The sequence below is a fragment of the Poromitra crassiceps genome (genome assembly GCF_964638095.1).
Source record: "Poromitra crassiceps genome assembly, contig: HAP1_SCAFFOLD_139, whole genome shotgun sequence".
Classification (NCBI taxonomy): domain Eukaryota; kingdom Metazoa; phylum Chordata; class Actinopteri; order Beryciformes; family Melamphaidae; genus Poromitra; species Poromitra crassiceps.
In genome coordinates this window covers 154,167-167,352 of record NW_028152225.1, presented here as the reverse complement: position 1 = coordinate 167,352, position 13,186 = coordinate 154,167, and the positions used below count along the sequence as shown (strand labels likewise).

Below are 13,186 nucleotides of genomic sequence, written 5' to 3'. Positions count from 1 at the left end.
TGGATGCCCGCGTGTCAACCAGCTGCAGTCCCTCGTCATCGTTGTCAATATAGACCCGCTTCAGAAAATATAGGCTATAAAGTTTGACTGACTGCATGTCTCATCTCTGGCTTGTTGCAGGTAGGCAACTTCATAATTTAGATTATCTTTCAAGTTATTTAATTTCACGTTCTTGGATGCAAAGAGACATTTAATGTAGGCCTGCCAGTGTCTTCCTTTAGGCTTAATTAAAAGGGAATATATGACAAGCTCAGTTCACAAAGTTTGTAACGAGTCCATTCACTATAATAAAATACATTTGTTGGACGATTGGATAATAGCTTTTGTTGCATTTTATTGATTCATCTTAATGGGTCTGCAAACCCCAACCGAATTAATTAATTAAATTAGGAGTGGTGTGCAGCTTGCTCCCTTTGCACTCGCAAGTGCAGACCGCAGTGAATAGTTAGATAATTATTTTGAAATCAAAAAATTATTTAAAATTAAGATTTCGTTTGCTAAAAATGATGCAATAATATGTTATGTATTTAAGAAATGATTAGGCTACATCTATCTTTTTTCAATAGGCTACATTTTGACTGGGCCGGTAAATATTCTATAAGGCCGGAATTCTGGAATGTCGCTGGCTCAATTGGCTGGCCAGAAAAAATCATAGCGGAATCCCTGGTGCAGCCTGTGGGACACTTCCCTATTTCCAGCCAATATCTGATTTAGTTTAATCATTGTTTTCATCTCATTCTGATAAATATCATGATTAACCATTATGACACGTATTATTTAAAATATGTTAATTGACACATTGTAATATATATATATTTTTAATTTGTAACCGTTTGCATGTGTGTGCGCTGCTCTCTAAGCAGGGTGTGTGCGTTGTGCACCCACCTATTGAGACACATATTACTATCTTGCACATTGTGGAGTTAGAGGGACCACCAACAAAATTAAACAAAATTAAATTAAATTAAATTAAATTTATTTTAATTTTGCTGGGCTCCACAATCATTTCGAGGATTTGAGGCAACCCATTTAGCAGCATCTGAGAGAGAAAGAGAGAGAGAGAGAGAGAAAGAGAGAGAGAGAGATAATTGTGCACACAGCCTACAGAAGTTTAAAAGTCCAAACGAAAATGTTTATTGACAAAAACGATTAAATTCCATAATTCAAAGTAGATTTTGGGAAAGATGTAGCTTTCACTGTTTGGTTCATAGTTCAGGTTTGGTTAATATTTAGATTGAGTTGAGGAGGCTTATGAGCGCAAGAAAGCTAGGTATGCTGAAATGGCAGCAGAGGCAGAGCAGCGATGTTGGAGGGCTCGAGTGCGGCCTGTAGAGGTGGGCTGCCGTGGTTTTGTGGCAAAGTCCGTTATTGCCTTACTAACTGAGTTGGGCATTCGGGGACGGAGCCTGAAACTTGCGGTTAGCAACATGTCTCAGGCAGCAGAACGAGCAAGTGAATGGCTGTGGATAAGGAGGAAACATGCTAGCTCGGGAGCTCGCTAAGGTCAGATTGATTGTTTGTTGTTGGTCATGATTAACGGTCCGCATCAACAGGGCTGAATCATTGACAGTGGTGGTGTAGTTAGGGATTGTTTGTTGTTGGTCATGATTGACGGTCCGCATCAACAGGGCTGAATCATTGACAGTGGTGGTGTAGTCAGGAATGTCATACTGAACCGACCTGGATAGCTAGGCTTAGATAGTGAGGTAATATGCAGTTGTGCGGTGGTAGCATGGAGGGGGGTGTTTCCAGGACGCTGGATTACACCGTTAAGCCTTCTTGAGGTGTCGTGGGCCTAACTTAACGAAACGTCGGTGAAGGAAGGTGCCCACTTGAAAACCCCAATGACATGCTTCATACTGCTGTTGGCTAGGGTAGGTAACTGGTGATTTGTGTCTTGTTTATTAGTTTGTTAGCCTGTTAGCTTGTTTTATTCTGGATTGGGCTTCTAAATGTGTTTTTCCTCGGATTTTGGCACAAGGGATAGTAACATCTTGTCCTGTGTATTAATTAATAATAGACACCAGATATATTATATAGACACAAGAAATCACAGAGTGCAAGCTGCAGGCCGCGGCTCCGCCCGAGTACTTTATCTGACACTCGGTTCAGCACCCTGGACAGCTGCCTGAACGTGAACTGGAAGTCAATTCAAGTTCGGAGTGACGGACCTTGTGAAAATCGGAGTGGCGAGATTTCAGAGTGGCGGAATGTCGGAGTGGCGGCATGTCGGAGTGTCGGCATGTAACCACCAAAACCGTAATTTGAACCAGGCGGTAAACATGTTTAATCCTGTTGTAAAGATGGGCATTTTAACATGGGGTGAACAGGGAATGACTCCCTTTTGGAGCTAGCGTCAAGTGGCGATTCGAAGAACTACAGCTTTCAGTATCATTTCTTGTCCGGCTTCCCCTGTCAAACCCTGAGCTAGCCCACTAGTGTGTGTATGTGTGTGTGTGTGTGTGTGTGTGTGTGTGTGTGTGTGTGTGTGTGTGTGTGTGTGTGTGTGTGTGTGTACCGGATCACAGAGCCGTGGGAGTTGATCAGGTTGCCATATCCGGAATGTAGCAGGTTGCCCGAGTTGCCGACGACCGCGCAACTACGGCAATGGGAAGGGAGGGGCCTGAAGTCCAGCGTGGGAGGGGAAATTACCTGGAACATCTTCGACATCACTTCCTTCAGAGTCAGGTGAACATTGTTCGACTGGAGACCCTGGAAATGTACAATAGGTCTATGAAGCTGAAGCAAAATGTATTTATTTTTCTTTTCTTTCTTTTTTTCTAGATTTTTCTCCCATTTTCTCCCCAGTTGTACTTGGCCCAATTCCCTCATGCTGTCCGGTCGTTGCTCGACCCCTTCTGTCAATCTGGGGAGAGTTGTAGACTAGCACATACTCCCTCCGATACATGCAGTCACCAGCCGCTTCTTTTCACCTGACAGCGAGGCGTTCCACTGGCAGGACGTAGCACGTGGGAGGATCACGCTATTCCCCCCGGTTCCCATTTCCCCTGAACAGGCGCCCCAACTGACCAGAGGAGGCGGTAGTGCAGCGACCAGGACTCATACCTCACCGGTTTCCCACCCGCAGACATGGCCAATTGTGTCTGTAGGAATGTCTGACCAAGCCACCAGTACCGCTGTGGGAATTGAACCCGGGTCTCTGCGATGGCAAGTGCTTTTACCTCTACACTACCCAGATGCCCTAAATACATTGCATTTTAAAGTCCCTGGAAACCAGATTTTTTTGTTTATTATTTAGCATTTTGAGTTCATCACATCACAGGAACCTATGTTAATAAGCCACCAGCCAAATTTGAACGATGATGAACGTCGCAAAGTATATAAATTTAGGTTTGACAGTCATGACAAAAGTCATGAGAATCAATTCGATTTTAGACTGTCTTTTCTCCCGCGGACTGTGTGGGCGTGTCCCGTGTGTGTGCGTGCAGGTCTTATCCTCCTCCTCCGAGAGAGAGAGAGAGAGAGCGAGAGAGAGAGGGAGGGAAACGGAGAGAGAAGGAGAGAGAGAGAGAGAGAGAGAGAGAAGGAAAGAGAGGGAGTGTGTGTGTGTGTGTGTGTGTGTGTGTGTGTGTGTTTGTTCGCTCGTTGCTCGGCGCATACTGACAGAGAGGAAGAGAGACTGCCGCTGAAGGGGGGTATGGTGGTGCGCTGAAGGAATGCGTGCCCGTCCGCATGTCCTCGAGTGGGGTCGAGGGGTCGTCAAAAGGGCATTTCTGTGTGGAGTTTGCATGTTCTCCCCGTGCCTCCCGGGGGTTTCCTTCATATAGGAACCCCCTTCACCAAAAACATGCAATATCCTGTGGTTCCTCCTCTGGTCGTTAAGGGCGCCTGTTCAGAGGGAGGGGAACTAATAATAATAATAATAATAATAATGATTGGATTTATATAGCGCCTTTCCAAGTGCTCAAAGCGCTTCACAGAATCATTATTCGTTCACACCATTCGTACCGGTGGTTCGAAAGGGTGGCAGCCACACATCGGCGCTCAACGGCCCCTCCGACCACCATCATTCATGTCTACATTCATACCAATCATACGAGGCAAGGAGGGTTAAGTGTCTTGCCCAAGGACACAACGACAGCAGCTGGGAGGGAGCGGGGATCAAGCCGCCAACCCTTGCGTCATTGGCCGACCCGCTCTACCTCCTGAGCTAAAGCCGCCCCGGAACTGGTTGGAATAGCGTGATCCTCCCACGTGCTATGTCTTACCGGTGAAGCTTCCCCTGTCAGGTGAAAAGAAGCGGCTGGGTAACTGCCCATGTCTCGGAGGAAGCATGGAGCCAGTTTCGGCTCTCCCCAGATCGGCAGAGGGTGGAGTAGCAACCAGGATAAATAAATTAAATTAGCACTAATGGGGGATAAAAAATCTGAAAAAAAAAAAAAATTGAAGAAGATATGCTTATCTGAATGTTGGTACACCTCAAATCAACTTTCAGAGAAAAGGTCAGAACACTTTTCAGCCCTGGGACAGCCAGGTAATGGGGGAGTGAACAATAGCTGCTCATTTATATGAACCACTCCCCATCCACTCCAGCTGTCATTACTGTCACTCCACTGACAGATGGAAGACAGTCTCCACAACCCAGCGGCTCAGCGGTTCTCAAAGTGGGGTCCGGGGTCCGCCACTCGTCCTTTGGGTGGGTTCCAGGAGTTCCCCAGCAAAAAGGGGGATACTTATTTCCACTATAATTCCATCCATAAGTAACATAATGATAGAATGTAGGACTGTTTTGGTCATGGGTTTCATACATTTCTGTAATAAAACATCTAAAAGCAAAGATCTTATGAAATGGGGGTCTATGGTCAACTTTTTGTCAGTTTAGGGGTCCTTTACGTGAAAAAGTTTGAGAACTACTGTCTTAAATGACCTTGGCATTTTCAGTAAAGTTGTAGGTAAGCAGATTCCAGGCAAACTGGGTTAAATGGATGAAATACTTTACTGCCATTGTACTTGGAAAAATATGAGTAATAATGAATAATACAGTATGATAATAATAATATATCCAGCAAAAATGCTTTAAAGATTTAGAATTGATACATTCTCAAAATGATACATTTTTAACATTGACACATGTTCAAACTGTGGAATAAAAAAATACACTGTGACATGTCACTTCTACTCTGCCTCTGATTGGCTTACCCTCAGAACAAACTCAACCACAAATCAGAGGCAGAGTAGGATGGGTCTTGAGTCAGACTTCACATCACTTCTTCATCTAAACTAGCAATGAAGCCTTGTGTTGGTGGAAATTCCCCCAGAGATAAATTACTAATATAAATATGATGATTAGATATTGCATGCACTGGCCTATCTGCAAATGAAACGGTTTACTCATATTTATTATTATATTAGAGAGACACAACTAATATATCTTAATTAAAATTGACTAAGTGGTGTGTGGCCACGGTGTGGCGGCAGTGTGGGTCACGATTGTGATGTCATCAGATAAGTCATCAGTGATGAGAGCAATTGTTGTGATGTCCTCATGTCACTCGAGCAACTGCACAACTGTGATGTCACTCAGGCAGTTGTGATGTCAATCAGGCAGTTGTGATGTCACTCAAGCAACTCTGATGTATGAGCCGATGGCGCACAGTTGCACGATGGTGCCTAGGTGGGTGGGCGGTGTCTGTCTGTCAGTCACAATTTTGGGAGCCCGTGGATCATCATCTCCAGAGTCTCCACCTATCTTATGATGTCAGATATCTATGGCTAAACATGGTGAAAGTACCAAAACTTGATGTTAACATGTAGAAATGCTGCCTATAAGTCAAAAGCCCTCACAGAAGGTGAGCTGAAGTGAGGGAGAAATGAACTGTGCTGAAAACAGCTAAAACTGAAATGGAAGAACTGTAGTGTGTTAGACTAGTTAGAGGGTACACAAAGGAGAATACCATCAGAGAGGACTAAAGAGATGATTTACCATCTAAAGAAACCAGAAAATGTCACATTTGAGAAGCTGGAATCAGAGAATTAGGACGTTTTTCCTTAAATAAATGGCTCAAAATGATTAATAGATCATCAAAATAGGCAATTAATGTAATTTTTGGCAATGAAACAATGAATTGACTAATTGTTGCAGCTCTTCATCAGTATTTATAAAATGTATTTTTATGTATTTTCAAAATACAAAATACATATTTGTATTTGAAATACATTTTTCAGAACAGTATTTTGTATTTGTATTGTGATAAAACATTTTAGCAAGTATTTGTAATTTGTATCAAAATACTTTTTGATGTATTTTCGCCCATCTCTGCGGGCGGGGTTAGGCGTATGAAACACACCACCCCTTCGGGAAACGAGAGTGAAACTCATCCAGCGTCCCCGAGAGTGAAAAGCGTCCTTTCCGTTCCATATGACTGACGCTGAATAAACGGTGTCTAGACCAGAGGCCTATACCACGAAGCAAGATTAGTGGCTTAGCGAGGTAACTTCAGGTTTAACCCTAGGTTTGCCATACCACGGCGCTAGTTAACTTCTTACTGAGATAGATCACCATAGCAACTTATGCTCTATGGCTAACCTGCTCTGTAGCAGGTTAAAGGGGGACTTACCCCCCCAGATATGTGACAAAACGGCATGCTGCTTGATTTGAAAAAACCTATGGGAAAAACTGAAGAAATGAAGGCGAAGATTGTCTCTTGTCTCACTATACTCTTTGGCTGTGCTCAGACCGGCTCAGACTAGGCTCTGACAGGAAACTTTGGAAAGGTTTTACCGGAAAACGCCGCCATGACAGTTCGCTCACCGCATCAAGAAAAACCTTATATGAGATCTACAAAATCTTTATAAATATCATAACTAGCCAACGCTGGTGGCCTGTCTGGAAACAGCGTTGTTCAAAATGGTTGAAAGTTATATCAATTTGGTCATTCAGTGGCGAACTAGTTAACTGCCATTGACTCCCATGTAACTAACGTTAAAAGAGCCTGGTGGCGCGAGCCGGCCGCAGCAGAGCACGATACACGCAGGACAAACCCCCTGCTCTGAACATGCTCTAATGTAATCACAATGGGAGATTTCTGCATTGAGGTAAACACGTTAAATTGTTCACCAACTTGTCCTCTAGAACGCTATGAAGTCAGTTTTTCATTTTCGTTTGGGATTTGTTTCGTGATTCTTGTCCAAAGGTGCAGTGCGCCCTCTGCACCCTCTGCAAAATCACCCTCTGCTTTTTACTCTCGAGCGCGCGACCAGAGCTGGGCCGCAGTACAAACACAACACTCTCCCTCCTCCTCTCTCTCCTCCTCTCTCTCTTCTCTCTCTCTGCCATTGCTCTCTGTACAATCAATCAAAGTGGTTGAGTGGTTCTCAATGTGGGGTCCAGGGACCACCAGTGGTCCTTGAGAGGATTCCAGGATTCTATGTTATCTCTCAACCTAATATATATTGTAGCCCGGTGGACTTGCCGTAGCGGAGTGGCTGATCCGGCCAGAAGTGTATCGAAGTGCTGAGCTGTGATTAGGCAATAAGAGGCACCTGTTGGCAATCTGCAGATGTTAGACTGGGCTTGGTCGCCTTCATGAAGGGCTGGGATCCTTCACGCTGGGGTACACGTTGCCCCGATTTACTGTGGCTGGACTCAGCTGCATTTAGCAGTTACAACCAGTGGCATATTGAGCAGCTTGCGAGGCTGTGACAGGCTGACGACAGCATGTGCTGTATTTGGGGTAAGTCCCTGCCGTGGCCCGTGTGTTATGTTCTCTATAGTAAAGACTTATATTTTTAGATAAAACTGCTTCATGGTATACTGTATGTGCCTTAACGGTGTCAGAACCTGCGGTCTGTGGTATTCAGCTGCCACAATATGGAATTCTGGACAAAATCATATCTAGTCTACATTAAAAAAAAAAAAAAACAGATTTGCATCTGAGAGATCAAATCTCATCATATGGGGGTCAATGTGCCCCAATGTGAACTAAATTTGGGCTCCTTAATATGAAAAAGGTTGGGAATGATTTACAGCAACACAGTGTAATTTCCTTCCTTTTATTTATATTTATGATTATAGTGGCTTTTATTGATAGTATTCTGTTACATCACCACATGGCCATCTTGGTAGGAAAATAACAGGTGATTGTAATCAATTAACAGGTGATTAACAGGTCAAGTGACACAAACAGCCAATGAGCTGTGTGTATTGTAGCGCCATATTGGTAGGAAAATGCTTGTGACATCCTGGGAATAGGCTTGGAGTTGTGAGGAGCCGGGAAAGGGTACAGGGGGAGTAGGGAAGTTACTATCTTGAAATCCCATAGTCTTTGGTTCATCGTCAGGTTGTACCACATTTTGTAAAGGTGAAGTAAAGGTAAAGTCCCACTGATTGTCACACAATGTGTGAAATTTGTTTTCCGCATTTCACCCATCCCCTGGGGGAGCGGTGAGCGGCAGCGTGCGCCGCGCTCGGGAATCACATGGTGATTTAACCCCCCAATTCCAATCCTTTGATGCTGAGTGCCAAGCAGGGAGGCAAATGGGTCCCATTTTTATAGTCTTTAGTATGACTCGGCCGGGGATCGAACTCACAACCTCCCAGTCTCAGGGCGGACACTCAGACCACAAGGCCACTGAGCTGGTCTTGTGCATTTTTGAGGGCAACAAAAAGCAGGTTTGAACCCATAGAGGGCACTTATGCAGCTGGAAATGATACAAATGGTACAATGGTAACAGTGTGGTCTCAAATGTGGAAATTTTGACAAGAATTCTTCACACCCCACCCCAAAAGTCATATATATTGGTTAAAAGCTGAAAAAAAGTGTTTTGGGGGTTAGTTACACTTTAAGTTCAGAGGATAAGATCAAAACCCATGAAACCCACCTTCTTACCAATCAGCTCTCTGGAAACAGCGAGTCGCCATAGGATCCCCATATCAAAAATATATTGCATTCGAAAGAGAAAAAAAAGAAAAAAGAAAAAAAACATATGGTTCCTGTTGAATTAATCGAGGACTGAAGCCTTGCCTTGTTGCAGGCTACATTTAAATTAAGCCCTATTTACCACTTTGGAATATGTTTTTATATATTCATTTTTGTGCTCCCAAGGAGGCTAGATACGTTTGACCCCGCCAATCGATGAACGGTGAGTGGAGAAATATCACTAAGCTGCCGCAAAAAGGTTACATAAACGTTGCACGGTGCCGTGTGCGCAACGGAGCTGAAGCTGACGTTGGGTTGGACATGGTCATACATGCCAGAAGAATAGCCTACTACATAAGCAATTTAATATGGGATCGCCTGCACACAGATTATTCATATCTAGGTTACTCCTGCATTTTGCAGCTGCAACTGTGTTGCTTTTGGCCTGTATGATGTAATTGAACTTCATATTATTTCCAGCATAGTCCTTGTATGAAATATGGAGATATGTGACTCTGCTGCCAATATATGTGACCACAAAATAGGCATTTTTTTATAAATGAAATCTATGCCCGCACGTACCTTGTCGATTAAGTTCAGCAGCCTTTTTACATTTTATTATCATTATTTTTTGATTATATTATAGGAATTATTCCATCAGTGTGACCAAATGCATGATGAGATCATTATTATTCATTGAGCCTAAATGGTCTAACTACGCCTATGGATTATGGAAATTCAGACTGAGATAGATTACACATTACTTCCACTCGCAAAAAAGACATGCAGGTTTTATAAGGTTTATTGATAGGGTGAATTGAGCTGCTGTAGGATAATACGTGGAGGCAGAAACCGCTCTTCAAAGAAATGACTGATGTGAATAAAAGCGGTAACTTTAGACAGTCATTCGGGAACAGACTAATAATATCCAATGCAGATTTTGATTCTGACATACAGTAAAGCTTCACTTATTTGTGTTTTGAATGAATGAGGAAATAGGCGTGTCTGGCACTGTAAAAGCTGGAGCAGTCCATATTGCATTGTGATTGGCTAGTTGTTAAAAAACCACTCCTCTTTTGTGTCCACGAGCTCCTGTGCACGAGCATTTTCATGTGCATGCGCTCTCAGAAAATAGCAACGTTTGTGGACCAACGTTGCTATGTTACAATGTCGTCTCCGAAATTGTAAAATGGTAACGTATACGTTTCTACAGGGGTGGGCGTGGTTTACGGAGATTTTCCGTTTCTAACCCCTCCCCCTACCCTAACCCTAACCCTAAAATCTCAGAACGTTACCATTTTACAATTTTAGAGCCGAAATTGTAACATAGCAACGTTGGTCCAAAACGTTGATATTTTACAATTGTCTGTGAGACTGTGTTGCAAAAACCTGGATCAATTTACCGAGTTGCAAACCAGACTCGTGGTACGAGTTCGCTAGATTGCAATCTTCTGGTTAAGCCAAACCAGATCAAGGGACAAATCCTGGATCTGCTTATCCTACATTCGTGGTATGGGCCTCAGTGCTGGCGCACATGGTAAAAATAAAGTCCCTGTCACATATGATGAAATGTTTCATGTTCTCTTTACAGTCATGCTAGATAAAATATTAGTGATACGAATATTACCAGGAACGGCAACAAAACGGTCCTTACCAGCCACCATTTGAGCGCGCCATCATCCATGTTGTTGTTGTTGTTAAGGATGAGTTGTTGTTGAGGCTTGTAACGTTGGCGGAACCAGTCTGACCCCCCCAGTTCTGAAATACAGGAGTCAGCACAGCCACATGGCCTAGGAGCAGAACAACAAGGAGAGGTCTGATAGGAGCAGAACAACAAGGAGAGGTCTGATAGGAGCATAACAAAATGGAGAGGTGAGTCTGATAGGAGCAGAACAACAAGGAGAGGTCAGACTGATAGGAGCAGAACAACAAGGAGAGGTCAGACTGATAGGGGCAGAACAACGAGAGGTCAGACTGATAGGAGTAGAACAACAAGGAGAGGTCAGACTGATAGGAGCAGAACAAGAAGGAGAGGTCATATAAGCAAATGGAGCAATGCATGATTGGTGATAAATAATAATAGGGCAAAAATGTTGGTATTAAACTGAACCCTCTGGTGCATAAGCCACTTCTTCATAACCGCAACCCTGTAATGCACAATCAAGTGATATACATCTTTTTTTTTAGGACAACCTGGACTATCATAATGTATGATGCAGTGATGTCACATGAATGTATACATTCATGTGACATCACTGCATCATACATTATGATAGTCCAGGTTGTCCTTGAAAAAATGATGTATATGCCCATAAAGACAAAATAAAAGACAAAGCAGAAATTTAATCTCACATAAATGTTTTCAAATCACTTAGGGCCCTATCTTCCTAAAAGCGGTAATATAGCAATTGGCACAAGCGCATGCCTGTTATAATTGTACTGGGCATAGGCGTGCCACATGCCAAAGCAGGCATTTCAGCACTAAAATGTGGGGATAGATGGCATTATCCTATCATCAGCAGCGTGCAATTACTTTGCGTTAAGAGCTTTGAAAAGGACCTCTTATGCGCTAGATACCTCGCTGCGCTGGAGCGCACCATAATCTCCACGCAGTGCAGCGCAGAAACGTCATTATGCACGGACGTGCCACCCCAGCACATCAAATTCTGCTGCTAAAATTGGGTAACCAGCAGATTATTCGGTGAGGCAATCAACTATAATTCACTGAGAAACTTTTAAGGAGGAGTTATGGTAAATTAATTGAGAAAACGTGTACATTGTAGCCTACTTGCAATAGGCTATTCACCTTCCCCTGCTATAACACAGAGGGTCGTTGGCATCACAGCCGATCTGGCACAAGCCTCGGCACGAGTCGAGTTTTAATTGAGTCCACTGTAAATCCTCAAATCTTTTCTTTTGTCTCCGCCGTTTACCCGCTGCAAACACGCTTCTATTGTCCCACCCCAGTCAACAAAATAAATTGCATCAAAACTCAGATGTTTTTAACAGGTATGATGTGATGGTGTCGTTATGAGATAGGGATAATATATACAGTCAATAGGCCTACACCTATCCAAATTACGCATGGGAAGAATTACAGCATGCCTCACGCAAACTGTATTACATGGACAGCAAGACGGGAATCTTGTTTGATTGATCTAACGCCCAGGCATTGCCAGGCCACACCTGTGAATAATTCTGGTGGTTAACACCGCCCAAATCCCGTTTGCGGCATGCATAAATGATTTGGCACGCCTCTAATCTGCGTTTGCGCCCGTTGTTGTGACGAGTTATGCTTCCCCGCACCACTATGCATCGCCACCATATTTTGGGATTGTTTTAACTTAAAAACAGGGAGGTCATGTCTACCCAAACAATTATATAATTTTTAAACAGTTATGTTTCTGTATAAATCATTATAATATGTTCCCGTGAGGTGTGGATGCATTTTGCTGCTGTCTGGCGGGTGTGCAAAACGTTAGGGTTGTACTACAACCCGGGTTTTACGAGTGAGAACGAGAGCTCTCACTCTAGTGCCTTATCCACTGCGCACGCAGCCCTATGGTCATTTTGCTCCGAAAAATTACTTTTCATTGAAACCGACCACCCACCAGTAGGTGGCGTGGTGCCCCCCTGGGGCTGACGTGGCCACCCACCTCACCCACGTGACTATGTCACGTCCCATCAGCCCCGGGTACGCCACTCATCCTTCCAGCCAGCTGAGATCCGACGCAACCAACGACGCATCGACGCAGCAAGGCTGGGGAGTGAGAGTTCTCGTTCTCACTCGTAAAAACGTTTTACTTCGTTTCGAACTCAAGCTCTCACTCTAGTGCCAAATTCAACCGCCCTTGCTGCCGGGAGCACCCCACAGGGTGACCCGAAAGGCATCGGTGAACCACGGCTGTATGGCAACGTTCATGCCTGACCGTCTGACATATTAGAGCGGCAACGATACTACTTTCTTGCCACTGACAGTACCGCGTGCGCGAACCGCGAACCGGACACGTCGAGACTGTAGTACCTAACAAACGTGTGATGAGAGGACCATGAGGCCGCGGCACACATGTCCTCCACCGAAACACCACGCAACAACGCAGAGGATGTCGCAACACCCCGCGTAGAATGCGCCTTGATACCCTCCGGGGGTATCTTACCCACGGCAGAGTATGCCAAAGCGATCACCTCCACTATCCAGTGTGATAAGCGATCCTTGGAAAGGTCTGCCCAAAGCAGACCAACAACTGGTTTGTAGTGCGTAATGAACGCGTCCTGGCCACATAGGCCGAGAGCGCCCTTACGGGGGA

At 44.2% G+C, this 13,186-nt stretch overlaps 1 protein-coding gene across 4 annotated transcripts in view; it reads right to left on the bottom strand.

Moving 5' to 3' along the window:
- Positions 1–13,186, bottom strand: part of LOC310770635 (CMP-N-acetylneuraminate-beta-galactosamide-alpha-2,3-sialyltransferase 2-like) — a 69,922-nt gene that overhangs the window by 26,187 nt on the left and 30,549 nt on the right. For all 4 annotated transcript variants that reach the window (XM_083663376.1, XM_083663379.1, XM_083663378.1 and 1 more), the window contains 2 exons: positions 10,534–10,669; positions 2,519–2,712 (listed from right to left, as the gene is read on the bottom strand). In XM_083663376.1, the coding sequence (XP_083519502.1) occupies positions 2,519–2,712; positions 10,534–10,669 (330 nt within the window). The remainder of the gene's footprint in view (positions 1–2,518; positions 2,713–10,533; positions 10,670–13,186) is intronic.